Source organism: Thamnophis elegans, chromosome 3 (genome assembly GCF_009769535.1).
Source record: "Thamnophis elegans isolate rThaEle1 chromosome 3, rThaEle1.pri, whole genome shotgun sequence".
Lineage (NCBI taxonomy): Eukaryota > Metazoa > Chordata > Lepidosauria > Squamata > Colubridae > Thamnophis > Thamnophis elegans.
In genome coordinates, this window is record NC_045543.1 from 122,240,013 (window position 1) to 122,265,188 (window position 25,176).

A 25,176-nucleotide genomic window follows, 5' to 3' on the forward strand; every position below is an offset into this window, starting at 1 on the left:
TTTTGGTATCTAAAATGATCAAACTGAGCAACGCAGGACAAAAAAAAGGGAGGGGTAAAGGCTACCTTGTTCGCTACTTGTAGGTTTCCTGCCAACTTAATCTCATTAGTTTCAGTTGTCATGTCTTGGGCTTTAAATTTAATCCCTAAACTAATGGCCCTAAACTCCATTCTTTACTGTCTTCATTTCTGAGAACTATCAACTAAGACTGGAAAAGGAAGCATCTTTTTTTTTCAGAATTATACTCTTCCTCTTCTCATTAAGAGATAGACTATCAAGTCCTAAACTGGCCAATATACCACTTACTGTTTATTAAATTTGTTTGCAGATCATCTCACCGCAAGGTGACTTTACATGTTACCAATTATCCCCAATCTTCTCCATCAGCCTACTTTCATCTTCTTACATATGTGGAAAAAAAGTGCTCTGCCTCAGATACATCAATTTATTGAGAAATTACATGTCCCTGAAGAACAACAGTAGAAAAATTCACTGCAGTAGTGAGCCACTTCAGTGCATCAAATAATTGTCTGGAGATTTCATCAAGATCATTTCAAAAATGTACCCTTCAACTTTAAATATACCAATTATTTAAAAGTATCTGAATAGTTCTTGTTCACAAAGCAATTTAGGCCTATGCAACGTTGTTGTACCTAAGAAATGGATGATGACTCAGTAAACTCCAAATAAGTTTGCTTACAATAACCAGCATAAAGCAAAATAGAATAGAATAACAGAGTTGGAAGGGACCTTGAAGGTCTTCTAGTCCAAACCCCTGCTTAGGCAGGAAACCCTACACCACTTCAGACAAATGGACATCCAACATCTTCTTTAAAATGTCCAGTGTTGGAGCATTCCTAACTTCTGGAGGCAAGTTGTTCCATTGATTAATTTTTCTGTCAGGAAATTTCTCCTTAGTTCCAAGTTGCTTGAATACACTTCTTCTGCCTTGTGAATGCAATGTATGTTGTGTAGGTTGCAGATCAATAACTGATAAATGTTAAGAAAGTTTGTATTTTTAGAGTTGATATCATGTAATCCTAAAATATTTATTAAATCAACAATTCCCAATAGCACTGTCAGAATTGAGCTAGATTCTATAAATCCACAGCACAGAACATGATTACAAGTTTTTAGTAATCATTTCTACAGTCATTTATAACAGTCGTTTACAACAAATTGTGTTATTTCACACAACCATTAAACTTAAATTTGCTAAATAAGGAACTCAAATGCCTGAAATTAACCTTTTCTTAACAGGGAAAGGCAACAACATCAATAGTTTTTTTAAACATATAATAATCCTAAACACATAGAAGTAAATTCCACTGAAATTATAGACAATCAAATACATTTGGCCAGAATCCAATCAGGTTTTCCCAAAACTACTCTGTTTAGAAGATTTTGTATAGTACAACGTTGTTCTATTGCCAGGGGTAGAATTTAATCCCAGGACTCATCTGCTACAAGTATATTCGATGCTGCAAATCCTCCACTGTGATGATTGTCTTTGTTACAGAAAACCTACATGAAACGGAATTCAGATTTTTCAGATAAAACAAAGAAAATTGTATATTGCCAGGAAACAGTGTGCTATCTTTATTTTCAAGATTGTATTAGAACAGAGGTGGGCAATTAATTGTCCCAAGGCACCACATGAGAAAGTAGGACTGTTGTGGAAGGCCGTTGCTGTCCTGACATGTTGCCTCACTCCTGCCACTAACACTGCACCACCCCTGCACCCCAATTCCAATGTTCCCAAACTGGGACTGCCCGCTGGCTGCATGTGGCCTGTGGCCCTAAATGCCACGTCAGTACTTTTACATTCTTGCTCTCTAACCTACTTGACAACCTTTCAACATTTTTCACAGATAGCCTGAAATACAAGGAACTATGAAGTCCCATTTCTGTATTGTGATGCTCAATCAGCTTCCACTGATAGAGTAATGCATTTGGTTTGTCTATAAAAGCCCTAAAAATTACTATTTTCCATCAGACTTCTAGTCCAGTTGCCCCAATTGTTTTTTTTCAAAATTAAGAATACTTAATATTTGCTGTATATCCTATATTATCATTTAACCGACCACTTTAACAATATATGTGTAAAGAACCTTAAAAATGGTTACTTCCACATACATCACTTTCCTTATTATTCTTGTTCTATAATGCTTGCTTCCTCATCTATGCCTATTCCAATATCCACGGCCACAAATATTTCTCTACCTTAGTTTGAGAAATATTTTAAGGTTCCGAATTTGTTTGGAGCCAGGGGTCTTTCAAAATTACAATACTTAACCACTGTTTAGGTAAGAACCAGGTTTATTTAAAAGTTACCTTTCGGGAATCAACAGCTGCAAACACATTTCCCTTTGGATTACTAAAACCAATCCCACCTGAACCACAAGCAATTTCTTCTAACCATGCTGGAACCTCTTGCTGAGCCTTAAAAAGGAAAGTTGCATTATTACTTACATATGTACTATTGTCTGTTTAAAAACTATTTAAAAATTGGGAAATGAAAGACACTTACATCTGCGAGCACTTTTATTAAGGGCTGTGCAATAGGACTATCTGCTTGAGGATCAAAGAAAGAAATTGCTTTGCCTAGATTACCACAACGTCCAGTTCGTCCAATCCTATGAACATATTCATCAATTGTGGAAGGAAGATCAACATTTATAACATGTTGAACATTTTCTATATCCAGACCTCTTGCTGCTACAGATGTAGCAACAAGAACAGGGCATTTTCCAGTACGAAAATAATGAAGTGCTTCTTCTCTTTCCCTCTGTTCCCGGTCACTAAAAATAGAATAAAAATTTTAATTTGCAAATCAATTTTAACAGATAACTTGTTTTGTTTACCTTTTTCAATTTCACAATTTAATTAAGCATTTCAGTAGCCCTGTGACAGTAGTGAGACAAGGAATGTGGAATACCTCAGGCCCTAGGAATTGAAACGACTCAATGGAAGACGAAAAAAATGATTTAATATTCTGGAAATCACTAGCTCATGGTTATTTTTGGTTTAGATCAATGGAAGGCACCACAACCCCTCTTAGCTTCCTTACCCACCTGCTGTTAAAATTATTTAATTTTTTAAAAAGAAACATTTATTTCTACATTGCTAAGAATTCATTGGGTTCTATTTAGAGCCTAACCATTATTAGAAATGAGAAATATGAATAGCTGCAACCAAGTACTTGGAAATATCTCCATCTCTCCCCGGAAAAGGGCAACATCATATTTTTGGCTAGTAAAAAGTGACAAGAAACATAATTACCAATTTAACCTCTGAAAGCAGAATTATCATAATTGGCCTTGGCAACCAATATGGAAGCCATCCATGACCACCAATTTCTTCTAAAATTCCATTTTCAGTGTTACAAAAAATGTTGCCTACTCCACAATTTACTCACCCATGAATACTTGTGGTTGATATGTTTTCTTGGCAAAGTAAAGTTGCAAAAAATCTGCTTTTTTCTTTGTTTCCACAAACACCATAGTTCGTACATTGCCTATAAAGCAGGACAGTAATGTTTTACTCTCCTTCAAAAATGTAAATATAAATACTCCGATATTTACTTAGCATACTCCCTTCAACTTCATTCCCACAACTTCATCTCAGTGATGATAGTTGTTCTGAGACATTATAGTGATCATTCATAAAATGGGGTTTTCCTATGGTTCTGTTATAATAACAACCGTTACATAACTTTTTGAAACAGCCTGCAACCTTCTTTAGCACAGAAAACTTATTTCCTAAAAACTGATGGATCACCCTAGAACTATACAATGAACTGGTCAGGAGAAGAAAAAGAACATTGTGGAGAATCCATATTGAACATATTATATTATTGAACAATGATATGCTACACTACACGTTTGGCAGCTTTGTATCAATTTAATAATTAGTAACATTAAAAAATATATTTCAATTACAAGGCCTCAAGTACCTATTTCATTAAGAATTTCAACAAGTTTCTCTTTCTTGTCATCTGCTTAACTTGAAGTATGGTCTGCTGAACATCACTGCATGCTCCTCCTACTTGTCCAACAACAACAAATAAGTAGTCTGTCTTCAAAAATTCTCCAGCAAGCCTTTAAACAATGAAATAAAACTTAAGTTTTATTTTATTTATATATTTCATATGGCATGCATATATCAAGGTGAACTACACTTCACAGAATAGTCTTGACAGCCTGGATATCATCAAGTCCTAAGAAGCAAAGTTGCACTGAAGAAAGGGAGCTTGAAACATGTTGGAGTATAATGAATTACAGGACCTTCTGAGCGGTGGCACAAACCTTTCTTGACCAAAAATGTCTAGATAAAATGCATCTATGTTTAATGCATTTGACAGTTTGGTTTCCCACCTGCACATTTATTCATGATGCACCATGGGGGAAAACCAACATGCACCATCTGACTAATGGCATTCAGGTTAATGACATCTTCCAGGACTCTTTTGCCGACCTCACCTCATGTCCGAACAGGTCCAGCATCTGTTTTTCCTGCACAGCTAGACATTCCCACTAAAGTGGCACCTATTTATCTACTCACAATAATGTTTTCAGCTGCTGGGTGGGCAGGGCAAGAGCTGGAAGCAAGGAATGGGACCTCACCCCATCCTGCAATGCTAGCAGGACTACAACTGACAGAGTATCGACTATTTCTGGTTGGCAGATGCAGGAGTCCTTCAGCTGCCTGTGCCACCATGCCTCCGTAAAATTAAATTAAATTATTTTGAAGTAGGGCATCCAGAGGGAGAAGGATCGACAGTATTAATGTTTTTATATAGGTGATCCTCAACCTACAACCACATTCAAGCAAAACAAAATTGTGGCTAAACAAGACAATTAAGTGAGTTTTGCCCCACTTTACAACCTTTCTTATCACAGTTGCTAAGTGAATCACTGCAGTTGTTAAATTAGTAACAAGATTATTAAGCTGGGGAATTTGGCTTCCCCATTGAGTTTGCTTATTCAATCAAAAAAGTGAGCACATGACCCTGGGACATGCAACCAAAATAGCAATAGCACTTAGACTTATATACATTTCACAGGCTTTACAGACCTCTCTAAGTGATTTAGTCAGCATATTGACCCAACAATCTGGGTCCTCATTTTACTAACCTTGGAAGGATGGAACGTTGAGTCAACCTTAGCCAGTGAGAATTGAACTGCCGAACTGCTGACAGCCGGCAGTCAGCAGACGTAGCCCGCAGTACTGCATTCTAACCACTGTGCCACCACAACTCTTAATAAAAATATGCCAGTTGCCAAGCATCCACATTTTGATCATGAGGATGCTGCAACAATTTAAGTGTGGAAAATGGCAATAGCACTTTAAAATTAGCACTTAGACATATATCATTCCATAATGCTTTTACAGCACTCTCCAGCAGTTTACTAAATTAACAAATGTGTTTCAGCATACTGTCCCCAACAATCTGGGTCTTCGTTTTACTGACCTCGGAATCTTGAATTGGTCAGGATCGAAATCCTGGTTGTAGGCAGAATTAGCTTGCAATACTGCATTCTAACCACTGCACTACCATGGCTCCTAAAATGTAAAACCCTTTTTTCAGTGCCATTCTAACTTCAAACAGTAACTAACTAAATGAACGGCTATAAATTAAGGACTACTTGTAGTTAGTAAAATGTATGTAAAAATACCAGTAGCCACTTCTATAAATATACTATTTAAATTGCAAAGTTATTGTCCAAATATGACTTGTAAAAATAATAGGGACCCTTCCAAACAATTACTTAACTCAGAAGCTGCTTTCTATGAAGAGTCAATTCCTCCAAGATTAAATAAAGTAGATGTAAAAACCCTAGCAATCGTGATTCAAAATTTTAGCAAGGTAGCATGTGTATTTGTGATTTCACTTGGAATAAATTATCTGAAATTTACACCTTGTAAACTGTATTTTTAAAATGAATTGCTAATACATACCTTTGGATTTCATCAGGGAAAGTGGCACTAAACATTAATGTTTGGCGATTGTCTTTTGAGGGCATGCCTGGAGATGAAATTAATTTCTTTATATCAGGGCCAAATCCCATATCCAACATACGATCAGCTTCATCTAACACCAAATATTTTAATTTGCTGAGCCCAATCTTTTAGAAAAAATCAGATATAAAAGAAAAAATTGAAAAAAAGAATGCATAATTGTGATAGCTGCACAAACTCAAACTAGTCTTCAAACTTATATGGAATATAAATATAAATATAGATATAAAACCTTACATCTTTTCCCGTATTTTGCTTAAAAGACATCTCACACAAACGATTAATTATACCTAGATGCTGCTATATTAACACCTACAACGTATCTACCATACCACAGGAATACTGAAGAGGCATAGGCCAACCATTTAAGTACAGAAATGAAGCAACCAACGTAACCTCCTTCAGTTACACTGTCAGTAGAGAAAACTTTGCTGTTCGTTTTTGAGACTATGATTTATATTTCTTAAAAATAAAAGTATTTAATAATTAAAGATTCATTTTATCCATAATTCATATGCTGCCCTTCCCTTCCTTCATATACAAATCATTCTATGGTTCTTCATTCCCTTTAATTTTACATGTCCAACATTCCAGATAAGTATCAAATCTATTTAAGTGTTTATGTTAAATGAACTTGGATGGTAGGATTAGCAAACACAGTAAAGATTCCGGAGAGTCAGAATCTCTACAGATAATTCTCTATGAACAATCATGTTACCTAGCTTGAAAAAAAATCACAGCACTATGTTGTAATGGTGAGAATCTGTTCTCACCCTTTTAGCTTTAACAAAATCTGTATTTTATCACTGGCCTTATCACATATCAAGTACCTTTTTGTGAATCAATTTGGAATTTGTTAACTCATCTCCATAACCTCCTCAGTAAAAACTTGTTTTAAATTGTATCTAACCCTTGCAATAAAACAGTGTTAACTCTGAAGTTTGAACAGTCATAAAGTTTAATGTTCACTCTATTCATGGTGACCCAGAGCTATTACCTTTTGTCTGCCTATGATATCCAAAAGTCTTCCTGGGGTAGCACACAATATATTACAGCCTTGCTTTATCTGATGAATTGTATGGCTCATTTGTATGCCTCCATAAATCACAACAGGTCTTACACAAGTTCTAATTAACAAGAAAATATATAATTAAAATATAGAGTTAGAAACAGTGAACACATGTTGTATTACTATTAATAACGAAGCCTTAAATCTCTGTGATATAGTAACAGATCTAATACTATATTGCTTTGATTGTTTGAAATATTTAAGCCACAACATTTGATGGTCCAAATTTAAAATTAAGTAGTGGACCCAATTATATTATTTTAAGATAATATAGGAGTACAATTATGTAAGAATATATATAAATACTATTTTTTACTAGCCAGATTCATTTGTGTACCTTTCTCTAGCCCAGTCTGCACTATTATAAACTTGTGAATACTTATAATTTCTTTATTATTTCTAAGTATGGCTTCAGCTTTTTCTATTACATATAACTAGAGGTAGGTTACTTCTGGTTCGGGCGAACGTAGTGAACTGGTAACACCAGGATTTGGAACTACCTCTGCATATAACAATAAAATGTTGATTATTTGCACATGAATCAGCAACAACTTTGGTTACTCCCAGAAAGATGGAAAATCGCTTAACTAAGCAAATACATCCCACTGTATCAATCCAAGACAGGTTCCCAGTGTTCGCAACCATTATGACATTTTAACTTTAGATACATATTGAGTAGATACGTATAAGCACTTCTTCTTTAGTGGGAGCACTCAGCCATTGTGATTTAGTTTACACACTTACCCATATGAAAATTTTCTTGATTCCAGAAAGATCTGATTTATCAGTTCTCTAGTTGGTGCTACAATTATACATTCTGGTTCTTGTTCCACTTTGAATTGACTGGCAGTCACTCCATCTCGCATCATGTGAGCTAAAATTGGTATAAGAAAAGCTGCCTAAAGGGCAAATATATTACAATTTAGAAATGCTGCACTTCCAGTACATGACAAAGTTAAATAAAAGTACATTTTTCTAATTCAATTTTGGATGTTTATTTTAAAAAAAATTAAGTAGTACCCTAAAATATAAAGGTCCAACATCTACTTTCAAACAATGAGGATTTCTTAATTTTTAATGTCAAAGAACTATGATTTAGTTATAAATCTCATTATCATGAAAAGGGATTCACAAACAGTACTAAGAAAACTGTGCCACAAAGATGGTCCAGTCATACTAAAAGAATTAATTTAAACATTAAGAATTTTATATTAGCTTACTAAAGAAGTACATCAAATATCAAGAATATTCTTATTTTTTAATTTAAAATGCTTCCAATTAATTAAAGTTGTTATTCAATCATAAACTTTCATAACTAATATATTAATTTCAATTTTAGTGTTTTCACTAATAAAATATTTCACAAATGAAAACTGCAGCTGTGTTGAGAATGAAATATTAATACAAAGGACCAAGTCACTAATTTAAAAACTTTAAATGTTGAAATAAAAAAAAATGAAATAGTAATAAATCCACCCCAAACCTCAACAGAATTTTGTATTGTGCGCTTACTGTTTTTCCAGATCCTGTTTGTGCACAGGCCATTAAGTCACGTCCTGCCAGCACAATAGGAATACTATATTTCTGCACAGGAGTAAGTTTAAAATATCCAACTTTATCTATGTTCTTTATTAAGGTTTCACACAGACCAGCTTCTTCAAAGTTCTAAAAATGGATTAAATAGAAAACTAGATTAGCAAAGCTGAAAGTATAATTTTAAAACACTAGCATATCACAACTTCAATGTTTTATGGGTTACTTCAAACCATAACCCCATGCATAGCCTCATAAAGCAAGCTAAAAAAAAAGCCTAAAATTCTTCACAGAATCAGAACAAACAACAATCCATTTTATGTTAATTTTAATGACAAGGCTTGCACTAATTATATATTTTCATTTTTAATCAGAAGTTATTGATTGTAGGTATTTTCTATTTTGTATTGTACATTCTGTACTGCCTCCAAGGAAGACAGGCTGAGGTGGGCTGCAAGGTTTTGCTGGTTGTGGGTGTGCACGTGCGCTTCACTCACATGGGCCCCTTTGAGACAGAAATGAAGCGTCAAACCAGATCCTAATCAGCTCAGGCAGTTCCAGTGAGAACAGCAGGGGCAGTGCTGAACACAGCTGGGACAGCCAACAAGCCAGAAAGTAAGGTATAAATGGGTAGCATAGAACATGGGGGGGGTGGGCAGGCCCAGCCAGCGATCAGAGCTAAGGGTTCGCCGAACCCTTGTGACCATGCAGCAGCCCATCACTGAAGACAGGTTGGCCACTGCAATATGGAATAGGAGCCATGGTGGTGCAGTGGTTAGAATGCAGTATTGCAGGCTAATTCAGCTCATTGCCAAGAGTTTGACCCTGATCAGCTCAAGGTTGATTTAGCTTTCTACCACCTTTCCGAGGTGAGTAAAATGAGGACCCATATAGAGGGCTGTAAAGCACTATGAAGCAGTATATAAATTTAAGTGCTATTGCTGTTGCTAGGCCCATAATTTGGCATGGAGAAAGGGAGGGAAGACACTCTTAAAACCATGAAGGAAGATGATTAAGTTGAAGGAAAAGGAGGGACAAATTTGAAAGATTTGGGCTAGGCATATGGATCCTGCAGCACTAGAACACTGGAAGTGGAATAAATGGAATAAAAGATGTGGGCTGCAAAAATTTGGTTTTGGTTTTAAACATTTTTTTCCTATCTCATGCACAACCTTAACCCTCCCCTCAAGTTACTAATGTATAATAAGTTAGATACCTTGTTTTCTTCACCAATTAATTACAAAGCTTATTGATAAATTGTGAAACTCTGATGAGCTTAAAAACTACTATCGTTTTCTTCAGCTCTTTATTTTTCTCAAGAATTTTAAACATTCACTAACCAATATTGCTGGTGGAGGATCAAGCCCTGAAACTTCCACAAGAATATTATCATATTTATCAAAATTTATTCCTGTCTGGTAATGTGCAAAGATGCTATTTTCATCATCTGGTGGTGGTGGTGGTACGTATGTCACCTTTGGATCTGCAAATACAAGAAAGTTATTCTGATTCTCAAAAAGTTCTGTATGTGAAGCCAAAAACTTATCTGCTTTCATTCTTTCTAATATAACATATTTACAATACCACCTCTCCTGCATTACCATCTGATTTCCATATCCCTTTATTGATGAAATAAAAAATGATTTGGATGGGAAAAAATAGGACATAGAAGGAACTTTAAAACTTGTTTACTTTCAAAACACACTTACTTCTTCCCATTACATTTGCTTCTTCACTGCTTTCTTTGTAGTCCCCTGTTAAAAGAATTGTTAAGTTACAAAGAGCAGAACTGAATTTTGAAGTTATATAGGAGCTATATGGATCATTCTCAAATTAAGAATTTTAAATGAAACAGAAAAGGAATGTTCAGGAATAATACACACACACAGAAATATCACAAATTTCTAGTGTTAAATCTCTATTTCAAAAATCAAGCAATAAACTGAATTCACAAGTGTTCTTTATAAAAAGAGTCTCTATCATCTAAATTGTTGCTTTCCAGATAACAAAGGTCATATCTGCTGAAAATAACATAAAATAACAGAAGCAGATAAGAGGGCAATAGGTAGTACATAAACTAAAATTATTTTTACCTCTGGCTTCAAATTCTCTTCTACTTTCAAATTCACCTGAAAAAATGCATATGTTTTAATAATGTGATTTTGACTGTGATAAACAAATTATAATCATAATTAGTTTACAACATTCATTTACATTGTTGAGATGTTTCTGTACTTTAATTTATTTGGCATACTTTGAAAATGTATGGTCAAGAATAAAGAAAACTGTAGTGGTAGAACATCTGCATTATACCAGATTTCTCTTTCCAAATTCACAAAAACTTGAACTTATCTATGATCTCATCTCTGTTCCACTATTTTGCATTTTTAAATATATCAATTGCCAATAATTTTATTCAGATGAAGTCAGAAAAAATGAACATAAAAAAATTTCACATTAATTTTTACCTGATGGAATACCAAAGCCTCTTCTTTTAAAACCTAAGCCGACAGAATTTTGTCTTCCATCTTGTTTCATATTTGCATCATCTGCTATAATAATCAAAGATTATTCAGTCTTACATGCTACATTTTTCATGGAAAAGATGTTCAATACATTTTAACTAACATAACATGTTACAACAATTCTCAAGCTCTTAAGCCTCAAAACTCCAGTCCAATATTTTTCTACTTTTTTTAGCACATATATTTTTAGCAGGTATTCATTTGTAAATGTTTCTTAGGCGCAATACTAATTACCATTCATTTCTAGAAATTTCTGGCTCACGCAATGTTTGAATTATTCCAAACTATAATACTTACTTGTAAATCGCCCAAATCCTCCTCTATCACCTCTGAATGATCCTCTTCCAGGTCTACGAAGAACACTATTGTCATCATTCATTCTTTGAAAACCTAATGTGGGGGAGAAATCATTTGCTTCAGAAAGACTAAATAAAAACTAACAGTGGTAACCAAATCAGGTTTAATTTGTAAACTGGAGTTTGTAAACTATGCTTTGTGAGCTGGTTAATGAGTAAAAGCATTATTCAAAACTATGTAACTGGGTAACTCAGCAATACAGCAATCATATGCTAATCTGGTGTATGAACTCAGCCTCTATCCAATATAGTGGAAAAGGACCACCTGGAGCACAGTTTCAAACATTTAATAAAGTACTATTTACTCCCCAACATGCAAAATGGGTATGAGTCAAACCAGATGTGCTTCTTAAAAGAAAAAACAAAACAAAATTACAATAAAGTGCAATGCTACCACAAAGATTTTTATCATTAGAGATCATTATCTAATTATCTAGGCTGTCATGCTGCAGTGGTTAGAATGCAGTACTGCAGGCTAACTCTGCCCTGCCTACAGCCGAGTTGAATCCTGACAAGCTCAAAATTGAGTCAGCCTTACATCCTTCTGAGGTTGGTAAAATGAGAATTCAAATTGTTGGGGGCAATATTCTGACATTTGTAAACCGCTCAGAAAATGGCACTAACTTCCAGGCATGTGGTCTGCATGAATGCCAAGGAATGGAGCAGACTACCCTCCTACCCCCACAAGCTCTGAAGCTGCAAACATATAGTTAAGTGAAGAATCAGTGACAGGTATTGGGGAGGAGGGTATGGGACTAGTGGGGTAAAAAGGCATGTCGTAGGCCAGTGTTGGCTAACCTTTTCAGCACCCAGTGCTGAAACAGAACGCACGCGGGTGGGGGAGCACGGAAAACTAGAAAAGCAATTCACCGTCCCCGGTGTACACACATAGGACCACTAGAAACCGGAAGAGCCGTTCCCCAGCACACGAGCTGAGCTTCCGGTTTCCAGCATGCTCATGCTCACTGGTCACCTGGTCTTCCGGTTTCTGGCAGACATGCATGCACTGAGACCAGCTGGCCAGCATGCATATATGTGCCAGAAACCGGAAGACCTGCTTCCTGGAGTGTGCATGTGTACCAGGGAGCTGCTCTTCTGGTTTCCGATGCTTCCATACGCGCGAAGACCAACTGGCATGTGCGCGCCAAAACCCAGAAGAGTAATGGGAAACGGCTGGTGTGCCTGGAGAGATGGCTCTGTGTGCCACTTCCGGCACTCATGCCATAGGTTCACCATCACGGCCCTAGGCGTATAAGGACCCCAAGAGGTGAGAAGTGGAACACAGGGGTACATTAGGATGTGGGGGAGGACCAGGGCAGATTGGTTTGGGCCTGCACCAGGGTTTACACTGCGTCCCTCACCTAAAGTACCCTATTCTCCACCTAAAAACTACATAGGGGAGAGCAGGGATAAGAGTCATTGAGGGGATCAAGTGGCCATATCACTTAACAACCATCACAACTTGCGACCATAGTGGGCAGGATCCATTATGGTTGAAATTGAAGACCATCTCTAATAAAGGGAAAATATTTTTGTTAGTTAACATTTTTAAAAATAATGAAAATGTCCTTACGTTGCTAAAGCAGCAATAGTATTTAAGATTTACTACCGCTTTACAGCCCTCTAAGCAGTTTATTGCCCCCAACAATTTGGGTCCTCATTTTACCCACTTTGGAAGGATGGAAGGCTGTGTCAACCTTGAGCCTGGTGAGATTTGAATTGCCAAACTGCAGTCAGCATAAGTAGCCTGCAGTACTGCACTCTAACCACTGCGTCACCGTGGTTCATAAAGTAGCTTTAACCCAACTATGCCTGCCTATGATAATGAACATAGATCATCATGAATTCAATTGTAATTTTACTGTTTTAGCTGTGATACAGCTAATATTAGATGCAAGTTTTCTAGTAACATTCAAATTTTAATTGTTTTATTCCACCGTAGAGGGTTACTGTTAGCTGGATTGGAAATTATTACTTGATTCAGGTTTGTAATCTTACCTCTTACAAAACTTGAAGATTTTCTTTCTTCAAACCCATTTCCTAGTATAGTTATACAAAATTAATAATAATATTAGCTGACAATGATATTCTTTTTTCAAACTATATAAAAATTAAATAACTATGGAAAATCAGATTTCTAAAGTAGTACCCATATTAATTATCCTTTTTTCTGACTTCTTAATTTTGTATTATTTATTTAGGTCATGATTTTTTCTGAGCAGTAGATATATTTATTTGGACATATTTTCTAGAGTTGAAAATATTTTCTAAAATCTACATTCTTTTCCACATACACCAAAACCATGTAAATTAAAACAGGAAATAAAGCCAGTTCTTTTAGATGGAACAGAAGGAATTAATTACATAATAAATTCTGAGCATAAAACATTTCATGCAGAAACATCTGGTTTTATGAGTTTAATGACTAAAATGAGATATGTGTTCACAAGCAAAACTACTTTATACAGAGACTATTATGGTTCTTCCATGCAAGAGGGGGATAGAAGCAAAGGAAAGCAAGGCTGATGGGGTTCTCTGGAAATGGCCTGCAGGGACATTGGCAACAGTGGAGGAGAGACAGGAGAGGGAGGACAAGTGAGCCAACGGGTCTGTGCTATCACTGGAGCTGAGGGGAGACAAGGAAGGGAAGATGCTGAGAAAAGAGATGGTCAGCACATAGAAAAAGCAGAGGAGTGGCACACACCAGCCTAGCGCTGCTCACCCCATAAGATCTTCCAAGATTCCCTGCAGATTTGTTTAGGTCGAACTGTGGACAATCTGAAACAGTTCACCAAACTCAATGGAATGGAATGTTTCACAATTTGAAACAGTATTTTCAGTTTCATACAACATGTAAACACAAATGCAAAAATATGTCTCATTTATGATTTACACTAAATATTGTTTTATCAGAAGTACTCAAACTTTAAGAAATCAGCTCCCTTTTTCTGTCTCTAAAATATTTTTATATACAAATTAAAAAAATATTTATAAAACTTATATGGCCACCCATCTCACAAAAAGCGACACTGGGGAGGGGAGAAGGGGAGGGCAAAGGGAAGAAAGAAAGAGAAAAATACCAAGTGTCATATTAAGTTTTTTTTTTTAAAAAAATAAAGCACAAAAATGTAGATTAGCAAGGGAGTGGCCTCACTGAAAAATTATTAAAACACATTAAACAAACACTATCAATAATCTTTTCTGTAAATGACAAATAAAAGTTTTACATTATAGTATACCTCTGTTTCCAAAAATTCTTCCACTTCCAAATCCACCTGTTTGTTTCTCTTCACCATTACGGTTTTCTCTGATACCTAATAAAAAGAATAAAAATAAATAATAATAATAAATATTTTAAATGGTTAAGTGCATTTCTAGTCAGTTTTTTCACACATGTAAAATCATTTACAAGTTAAGTATAATTGCTCGGCCTGTTTCATTTTCCAATGTTCTATGGTTACCCAGCTAGTTACTGCTTATTTCCAAGTAAATTAGGGTTCAATGGATGAAGTTTCAATGCTGGTAAAAGAAGGATCTAGGTATAGTTAGTTGCAGCACTGATTACACTGATTTTCCTATATCAGCAGCCATCATCTACATTAAGACTCACTGGAATTTCTAAAATTAAGTTAGATTCTGCAACTACTTTCTGTATATAGATTGCATATATCATTTAAAGTATATTTACACACAGGCATCTTGTCCACATATTTATTGCTAGTATCTGTATGCTGAATAAGCTGGCTATATCAATCTGGTGCCATAACCCTGGTTTGCAAAGTGCAGTGGAGAATTTACATTTGTACCAACATTAAATGAACATTAGGTTTTGGATAATATGTGAGTAGAGTATAGAAAGCTCAATTTAAAAAAGTACTCAAAACCATAATTTAGATACATTGGTTTTCATTAACTAAACTTTGGCTAATTACTAGCAAGCATCCCAAACTCATGTATTCCTTCCTTTATACAAAATCATTGTATTACTTGTTTCATAGCTTGCTTGTAAAGCTGAATTGATGTACTTCAATGTTTTAACGCACCCTGGACTCATGCATAGTAGAATACAATAACATGGTGTGCATGATTCTGCAATCCAGGACAATTGTGATTTATGGAGCCATACATGAAGGCAATCTCTTAATTGGCAAGATGCCTAAATTGGAAAGACAAGATGCTGGTAGTAACTTGATTTCTGTTTTACTGTGATGCATAGAATTAGAATCCGCAGATCATGCCCTCCCCTCCCCTACACTTCATTTAGTTTCCAGGTATGGAAAGAAGCAGCACATAAGTTTTCGATTCACCAGATTCATTGGTATATTCATATATAACCCTTTCCCCACTTTCCCAATCTCTATCATGACCAGAAAAATCAAAGGCCCAACACCTATTAAACCAAAAATAAGCAACTGCAATCACAGAAAAAAAGAGGAAATTCTGTTTCTTAATCTACAACCCCTTCATTATTAAGAATTCCTTCAAAATTCTGTGTTCCTACTCACATCCTAAGTTCTGTGTTCTTACTCACATCCTCTTTAGAGGCCTGTTCTGGGACTCCCTGGGAACAGGAGTGATTTTTCAGCAGTGACTTCTCAACTTTCAAATGCCTTCAGCAGAAAGGTACACCTAATGACATTTTATTCTCTTTCTGCTATCAAACATAGCATTTTAATAAGCTACTGTTGTTGTGATATTTTAGAATGTCTTTTCTGCTTTTTTCTTTTATTGCTTCTTTTGTTTGAATTTTAAACTATTTTGAGATTAATTTTAAGTAAAACATTATCAATTCAGTGGTATGAACAAATCACTTAGCCACACATTTTCTCATACATGTTCTCTCTTCTCTTGATTATAAATTACAGAACCAGGACTGAAGCTCCATATGTCCTCTAACAACCTTAGACACAGCTCCAGCAAATCTCTAGAAGGTTCAATTGTGATAAAAGGAAGTTCATTTTTGTAACTGTACTTAATACTAATCAGAATTGCCACCGAGTTATTACATTTGATAGACAATCTCCAACATACACTTGAAGACCAAATACATCTCACAGTCCATAAAACATTATGCATCTTCGACAAAGATATATTACTTTCTAACTCTTCAGATGAATTTTCTTTCAACCAAAATGATTTCATTTTAAAACTGAAAGGAAACAGCACAATACTAACCAGTAACTTAAATATCACACCCCTCCCAACTCTTGGGCTTGTGTGTACAATGTAATTTTGAGACCACCTTGTCATAAAAGGACTGTCATGGCCATATTATATAAGGGCTTGCAAGTATTAAAACTTCATTATTTGCAACCATCTTTTTTTTTCTTCAAAACGTGCATTATTATATTCTTTAACACATACCTGGCTGTTTTATACTCTGAGTGAAATTGCAAAAGCTTTCATTTGTTCTCATGGATATGCTGCCCTACAAGATGAAGTAAAGAATCAGACCACACAGGAACAGTTATGTGAAGAAATTTCTAAAAGTCAGTTATCTTGTAAATATAATAAATACATCTGGCTTAAACAGAATTTGGCTTTTAACATTTTGAATAATTATTTCCTTAAGTAGTCCAGCTTGGAGAATATAATTAATATTACACTTTCTCTTTCCCTATCCATCTGTGATTACTGGTAACAATGCAGTGGCTTAGAAACAGCAATTTATATAGCCAAAAAAAATGTCATTTACTTGGAATCATGGCTCATTCCCAAACAAATTGAATAGAATTATAATCTAAACCTCTAATCAAGCAATTTGTTTTGAAACAGAAAGCAGGTGTAAAATTACTCTTTGTTCCACAAAGGAGGAGAATCAAGTGGCAAAGTGATTTAGAACACTTTAGACTACAAAGGAGTAATCTACAATGGTTTGCTAATATAACCACATGCCACTCAAAGTCATTCAAATCCCAGAATTTGGGACGGAAGTTTCCAGAACATTTTAAAAGCAGGTTTGGAGTTCTGGGATATTGCCTATAGTAAAACCACCACCTTCTGAAGTTGAGGAAGTGTGGATAATTATATCATTAACATTAGGCGCCAGCGTCCCTTGACTGGGTGAATCTCTAATAGGAAACTTATAACAGGGAACCAGGCATTAGAACTTATTCCTCCCCGACTTGACGAATTGTTCAGTAATCCTTCTACTGGGCTTCAAATTTCAACCGACCTCCCCACCCGTTGTAAAAACTAGTCTGAGTAAGTCAGCGCGCATCTGACCCAAATATTGGAAAAACGAAGCACGCTTTAAAACTTCCAGAGACACCCACCGGCTTCTGGAAGCTGGGCTGGAAAACCGGCAAGGCCCGGCTTCCCTCTCTACTAACATCTTCTGTAAACTCCGTATCCCAGTTCTCGTCACCCATGGCAGCGCCGGCCAACTCCACGTCTTCCTGCCAAGAGAGAAAAACAGCCGAAGCGTCAAACCGAGGAGAGGCAAAGCGCAGCCCTTAATATGGCCGAAGGGAGACCTCCTCCCACCAACTCGGAGTCGCCGCTCTGCCTTTAACAGAAGGCCCCTTTTTGCCATCTACTCCTGCTGCTCCTCTCCCGCCAAAAAAACAACAACCCAAAAACCAGGCAACCTGCCTGGCAGCCGCTCCACTCCCCCTTCTGAGGCCACCCGGCGACAAGAGACCTGCCCAAAGGCAGCGAGGCTGTATCTCCTTCGCTCCTTGTTGGTTCTCGTTGGAGCGTAGAACAGCCTCGAACCCCACCTTAACGGCGCGCGAGCCTTAAGGCGACGTAGCGCCTCGTCGACACGTGCTCCAGACGTTGCTAACTAGCCGTCGCCGCCGCTGCAGCTGCCGCGGCCTCTTTAATTGTCTCTGCGCCGGCTGCCCGAAGCGCCCAGGGAATTGGGGAAGCGGGAGGGGGGGTGGGTCTCAAGCAGGCCTTCGTGCTTTTCGCAAACCTGGGAGCAAATTTCCCCAAGGGCCGCGGAGGGGGACATAGGAGGGTGAGCGGCGTGTTAATTTTTTGATTTTGCTCTTCGAGCATTCCCCCCACACCCCGAGCCTCGTCGATGTGTAAGGAAGGCATGCCCGTCGTGTGGCCGAGGGTTCCCTTTGCTTACGGGTTTAAAATTGAATGCTTACGGGGATGTTATTCATAATTATATAATTACTCATTATATTCATTCATCATATAATTTATTAGCGAACTATAAGGTCTACGGGATTCTCTTAACTGTTTTTTTTAAACTAGTGCTCGATGTAACAAATAACAACTAATGTGTTTCGTTGTGTACCAAAAATTGGATTCATATGGATCTTGACAGACTTAAACACTGGGCCCATCTAACAAAATCAAATTCAATGTAGAGAAAAGTAAAGTCCTACACTTGGGTAAGAGAAACCAAAGTACATATAAACTGGGTAAAACCAGTCTTCATAGTAGTGACTGTGAGAGAAATCTTGGAGTGTTAGTGGACAACCAGCTAAATATGAGCCAGCAGGTAGCCAAAAATGCCAATGCAATCCTAAATTGCATTAACATAGGGATACAATCGAGGTACTACCATTCTATACAGCCTTAGTAAGATCACACTTAAGAGTACTACTACATGCAGTTTTGGTCACCATACTATAAAAAAGATGTTGAAACTCTAGAAAAAGTGCAGAGAAGAACAACCTGGATGATCAGGACTAGAAGCTAAAACATGAAGAATGATTATAGAACTGGGCATGGCTAGTTTAGTGAAGAGAAAGACCAGAGGAGACAAGATAACAGTGTTCCAATATTTGAGGGGCTGCCACAGAGAGGAAAGGGTCAAGTTGTTTTCCAAAGCACTTGAAGACCAGACAAGGAATAATGGATGGAAACTGACCAAGGAAAGATTCAACCTAGAAATATGGAACTTTCTGACAGAACAATCAATCAATGGAACAGCTTGCCTTTGGAGGTTGTGGGGGCTTCATCATTTGAGACTTTGAAGAAGAGATTGGACTGCCATTTGTCAGAAACGGAATAGGGTCTCCTGCTTGAGGGGTGGTGGTGGACTAGATGACCTATAAGGTCCCTTCCAACTCAATCTGTAATCTATATGATTAAATTATTTAAAGGTTAAGTAAATTAACTGGATTAACAACCGTGTTTGTGGGGCAGTGGCTTCTATGAAATCATAATTGGAAAAATATTTTTAGTAGGAGTGGGCATAAAATAGAAGAAGTGCTTTGCTATGAATCCAAAACAAGCCACTTGTTTGGAAGACCTGCAAAAATCCTAAATGTTCTAAAGAGGTGACTATTTATGACAAGACTGGTATGCCTCTTCCTCTGGAGCTGAGTGCCAGCTTACCCAACAATTTTTCCACTGCTGTGTTTTCCCTACATCCCCATAGCCACGCCTGGGATCCTGGCTTCAGTCCTAATAATGGCCTGCTCACTTGTCCCTTTCCCCATCTCTCTTTAGGGCAACTGGGGAGATCAGCCAGGAGGATGTGTTGTATTGCACTTTAAACAACATTGTTATCTGAGGGAAGGGTTGCAGGAGACAGTGGACAAACTACCTCAATAGCCTTAGGTTTTCTTTCAGTTTTCTGAAAGAAAACTGCTTAGGACATGTGTTCCTTTCCTACACCTTTGGTCTCAAGTCTGGACACACATTTTGGTTCGATATCCGAACTAAGCACACATCTAGATATGGGTCACTATTATGTGCAGAAGTGGAGAAGAAAGTTTTGACACGTCTCTAGTTTTACTTGTGCAGCCTGATGCTTTGCGTATACAAAGGTAGATTGCTGCACATGCTTGTTTCCACTCTGCCTGGATAAGCCATACTGTACAGGTAAAAGCCGAGTATGATCAAACTTATTCTGCTACATAAGTTGTGTTCAAGCAAAGCTACTGGAAAGCTCCAACACAGTTTCTTTGAGAGAGTCTCGCCAATTATGCAATGGATCTAATCAAAATTTGTTCCTGCTGTACCTGAGTAGTTAGTGACTTGTCTGAACAACAGTGAGGAGGAAAGGCTGAAGTATTCTCTGGACAAACCACTACCAATTCAAGATTTTCTATATTTGCTTCTATAAAGAACAAAGATCCAAATAAGCGTAGCTATTTCAGACATTATGCAAAACTAAGCATCTCATCCTTCCATTAAAAAAGATTTAAATTTTGATTTTGTTATGTTACTAAGTTTTAAATTTAAGTTAATTATAATTATATTTTACCTAAATGTTACTCAAATTTATATAATTTTTTATTTGCTTCTAACCCCAATGAAATATTTGTTTAATTCACAGGGCTGTCATATAAAGGGATTCTAATTTTAAGGACTCCTAGATCATCTGCAGAGTTCAAGAATTCTGCAAAGTATTAGACTTCATTACATGATTACCATTATTCGGGTGGTAATTAAGTGACTTGAAATAATATTAAAATAAGGATCAATGAGGAAGATAGCAAATTTCACACCAGTGTAATTGGGTTAACAATGGACTCAAGGATGAGTAGATTGTACTTCAAATTATACAGGTTAAAAACTAAAGGCTGACCTTGTAACTTTTTGTTTTGGGAAATTTCCTTCATCTTTCTCACTTCTAAAATAGTTTTCTTGGGAAGTGATTAACAGTGTTGTATGCTGACTTCATATACTTTACTGTCATTTTTATATTCAGTTTTCCTAATGAGTATTTTTTATAATACAGCTCTAAGTTCTCTAACAGTTGTATAGAAAGAGAAATTAAAAATATCAACTTCCAGCCTTTTTTATAATACCATAGTTCTGAAAGAGCATATATTCTCAGCCTAATGACTTACAGTTATGAGGGATGTCAGCTCCTATCATGGCCAATCAACATGGCCGTGCTGAGTTGAAAAGCTGGTCAGAAATCTTTCTACACTTTGTTTTGTACAATATTTGAAACCTTTTAAAGAAAAAAAGCAGAAGTATGAAAGCTCAAAATAAAAAGACAATAAGTTTAAAATCATTAAACCAATTACAAATGTTTGGGATAATGCTAGTTTACTTCTATGCATTAGAGCAGATTTTGCATCATTTGCATCATCACAAATTATTACATTTCAAGTTAAATGTGGTGTTGTCAACAATATTACACCATATGAAACATATCAAAATGAAAAAAATAGATTTAAGTAGTCAGTTAATAATTTATCCTTTAGAAATCATCCAAGAGTTTATGTTAAGAAATTAAAATTTGGCTGTGGTACACATGAGTAGACCTTTAATACAAAAATGGTTTCCATATTAAATTCTACATCAGATTGTTTTTTCAAATACTGTAAAAATCATTTTAACTGTTAATGCATATTCTTACAATTAAATTTCCCATGTACAAAACTAGTATATATTATAGAAATGTTTTAGTAAATTAATCCTTAGTTTATGACCACAATTGAGCCCAAAATTTAAGAGAGAAATTTCTTAAGTGAGTTTAGCCCATTTTATGACCTTTCTTGCCACAGTTGTTAAGTGAATCATTGCAGTTAAGTTAGTAACAGTTGTTAGGTGAATCTGGCTTCCCCATTGACTTCTTGTCAGAATGTTGTAAAAGGTGATCACATGATCCCAGGACACTGCAAAGGTCATAAATATGAATCAGTTGTCAAGTATCTGAATTTTGATCACATGACATGAGGCTGCTGCAATGGTCATAAATGTGAAAAATGGTCACGGTCACGGTCCCTTTTTCAGTGTATTCTAACTTTGAGCCATGGGTGGTTGCAAGCAGTACCCCAGTATGGGCATACCAGAGCCTGCGCAGAGCACTGGGTACTATTCCGGTACGGTGCTCCGGAGGGCCCACCTGCCTGCTCGCTCCTTACCTGTCTTTAAAGTCTTTGGCGCTTCTGCGCATGATGCATACAGTGCCTGCATGACGCTCCACTGAGCAGCTGGAGTGTTGCAGAGGCATTGCTGGACAATAAGATGCATGTGCGCACGCTACGCACGTCCATGTGGATGACACCGGGCCCATTCCAACCATACCAGTTGGAACGGGATCCATAACCCACCATTGCTTTGAATGGTCCCTATTGTAAAGTCAAAGCTGTTGTAAGTTAAGGACTACCTGTACTAAACTCTTCAAGATTATAATCTGATGCAGACATACCTAAGCAGCTATTAGCAGCTTTTTTCTTTCTTGCCCAACTAAGGATTTTAATCACAAATTGACTGTTGAGAATATTGCCTCAGTCTGTACTCTTGATGTTTTTCTCATGACCAATTTGGCTGACCTAGGAGTTCAGTCACACTGTTTCAATTGATCAAAGATGCATTTATTCCTCACTGACTACATGATTTGGGAAGAGAAGGGCTCCATTAAAAGTACTATGATATATAGTAACCTCTATATCTCACAATCTCCAGGTTATAACTTATTATTTTATTATTAAATTTATATGCTGCTTTTTTTTGCTACCAAGAGACTCCTATTCACCTATTTAAGTTCAGTTAGGCACCAGGCTGAGGAAAGGCTCTAAAAACAAGTAAACTTGAAAAGGAAACTTCTTGGAAACAAAATATTTGTGTTGTTATGGCAATATTCTGAAAATAACAGAATAGATGTTTGCTTTCATATCATAGAACTTGACAATTTTGGAAAATTATAACAGAATGAAATTAAATGTTGAATTGCTTTTAACCTGCCAGGTGTACAAAGAAAGTGCTATGCCGTGAAGAACTGAGCAAATGCATTCCTGGGCAGTATCTTCCAAAACTGAATGTGTTCATTGCCTGAATATATGTTGCCTGGCTACATTGGGTTATGGTCTCTGCATCAGCTAGGATTGAGTCCGCAGAAAGAAGACTGACATGTTGATAAACACTGGATTTCGGTGGACGTGGAATACCAATCCCCAAGAGCACGGTGGTTCCCGTTCTCATGCTGACTTTTCTTATGGACGAACTCCCCCTCCCAAACAAGCAGATTAATGTTGAGGGGGACAGCTTTTAGTAAACGTAATACTTCTTCCCATGCCAGCCCCCTTTCCCCTTCTATATAGCCACTTTCATTTTTTGTCCTTCTCTTCTTCCCCAAAACTCACCCAAACTGCCACTTTAATGTACTTTCTTTCAGTCTGCGGCAAATCAAGTCTAAGAGCCACTCAATTCTGCCTCCATCGGCACCAGTAGCGTGATACTATCCTAACCTACATGTAGTTGCACCTCTCCCCAGTGTTTCCACTCCCCAATTGCTGGTTAGGAAATATGGGCATTACCTCTACTTTATGCATAATGATGGGATGGATTGATAATGATGGTCTTACTGTAGGTTTCTTAAAAACACTACTTTGCACTCATTCCTGTTCCTATCCATTGCATGGATTATTTGTAATGTGTGATTCGTTTGGATCAACTGCTGCAGAGGATAGGTTAGCAAGTAGACATTTACAGTGGATAGTTAATGGACCATAATATTCTCTATATATCCCTTCCCAGAATCCCAATGTGACTTGCCTTCACATAGTCTGGAATATTTGGGAGGGGAGAACATGAGTCTGAAGCCTTCTGTAGTCTCTTTTCTAGTTTTTAGCAGGCTTGTAATAAGTCAGATTCAGGACAACACTAGGAGAATAAAGTGCCTTTTCAACTTTAGGCTGTGCTGTCTTGGCAACAGTAAACCTACAACTGGGTTACTATAGATTTTATTACTTGTGATCTCTCTTAATTTTTTGCACTACAATTTCATAAATCTAGTCCAACAATTTTACTGGATATAATTCAATTTTCCAAGTCTTTTGTGATGCAGACTAAATTATATTTAACCATCAGGATTTTCTGGGGAATTCTAATAATGTTCCTGAATAAAACAATTTGGAAACTTAATACATTTATCTTATTTTGGAAACTTAGCAGACATAATAGTGCATTGATTGACATATTTGATCACCTAACTCTTGGTGTTTATTTTCAATGATCAATCAACTGCTCTACTGAAGGTTTGTGAGCAGGACTTAAGCCTGACTGCTTGTCTAGCATCTTGCCATGGGGAAAAATAGTACTGATATTCTATTATGAAATCAATTGCACAAAGTTACATAGGCTGTATGCATTAAAACTAAATAGTTATCTTCCCTTTTAACAAACAACAAAATTGGAATTATTATTTATTATAATAAAATCAGGGAAAGCATATCAAGCATGATTTCTGAATTCTTTCCAATTCCTTAAAAATAGCTTTACTCTTGATCAAGTTAGAAGAGGAAGGGTAAACGTTGGGACAATGTTGCAATTCACTGCCCAATTCTCTCTTACACAGGATGAGAGGTTGTTGTTTAAATGTGGTCCCGGACCAAAGCCATTATCAAGTTTGATCTTTCTTTTGCCAGCTTTTCTCTTTACATAAAATCTAGTTTAATTGTGCTGTGCCCTGATGGTCCTGACTTTCCTTACATGATTTTTCTGAAACGTTCTTAACCTGTTGGAAAGAGTAATAAAAGGAATATATAACTATTTTTTCTATGTTGGTGAAAACTACCGTATTTACAGTTGTTGAGAAAAACTCTCTTAAAAATGAACTCTCAACAGACGCCTAATGCTCCATTAACTCTTATGCAATACTTACTGAACTCTTTAACTATGTAAAAGAGAAAATGGCATGGGTTGTCTACAATTTCTATCTCTACGGTAGCCGCTTAACTCCATACAGGCAGAGTGAGCAATTCTAATTTTTATCTCTAAGGTAAAGTCCTATGTTTTCCAT

The 25,176-nt window shown here is 36.6% G+C and overlaps 1 protein-coding gene across 1 annotated transcript; it reads right to left on the minus strand.

Annotated features, from left to right (window-relative positions):
* Positions 1-1,118: 1,118 nt before the first annotated feature.
* DDX4 (DEAD-box helicase 4) lies at positions 1,119-17,908 on the minus strand. The gene is given in 20 exon segments (XM_032213782.1): positions 1,119-1,524; positions 2,335-2,442; positions 2,531-2,801; positions 3,419-3,470; positions 3,473-3,517; positions 3,956-3,994; positions 3,997-4,100; positions 5,962-6,128; positions 7,019-7,148; positions 7,835-7,989; positions 8,603-8,755; positions 9,964-10,106; positions 10,333-10,377; positions 10,717-10,752; positions 11,092-11,175; positions 11,446-11,538; positions 13,503-13,544; positions 14,744-14,818; positions 16,869-16,932; positions 17,780-17,908. Coding segments are annotated over 20 exon segments (1,983 nt in total). The 5' UTR covers positions 17,876-17,908; the 3' UTR covers positions 1,119-1,443.
* Between the last annotated feature and the right edge of the window lie 7,268 nt (positions 17,909-25,176).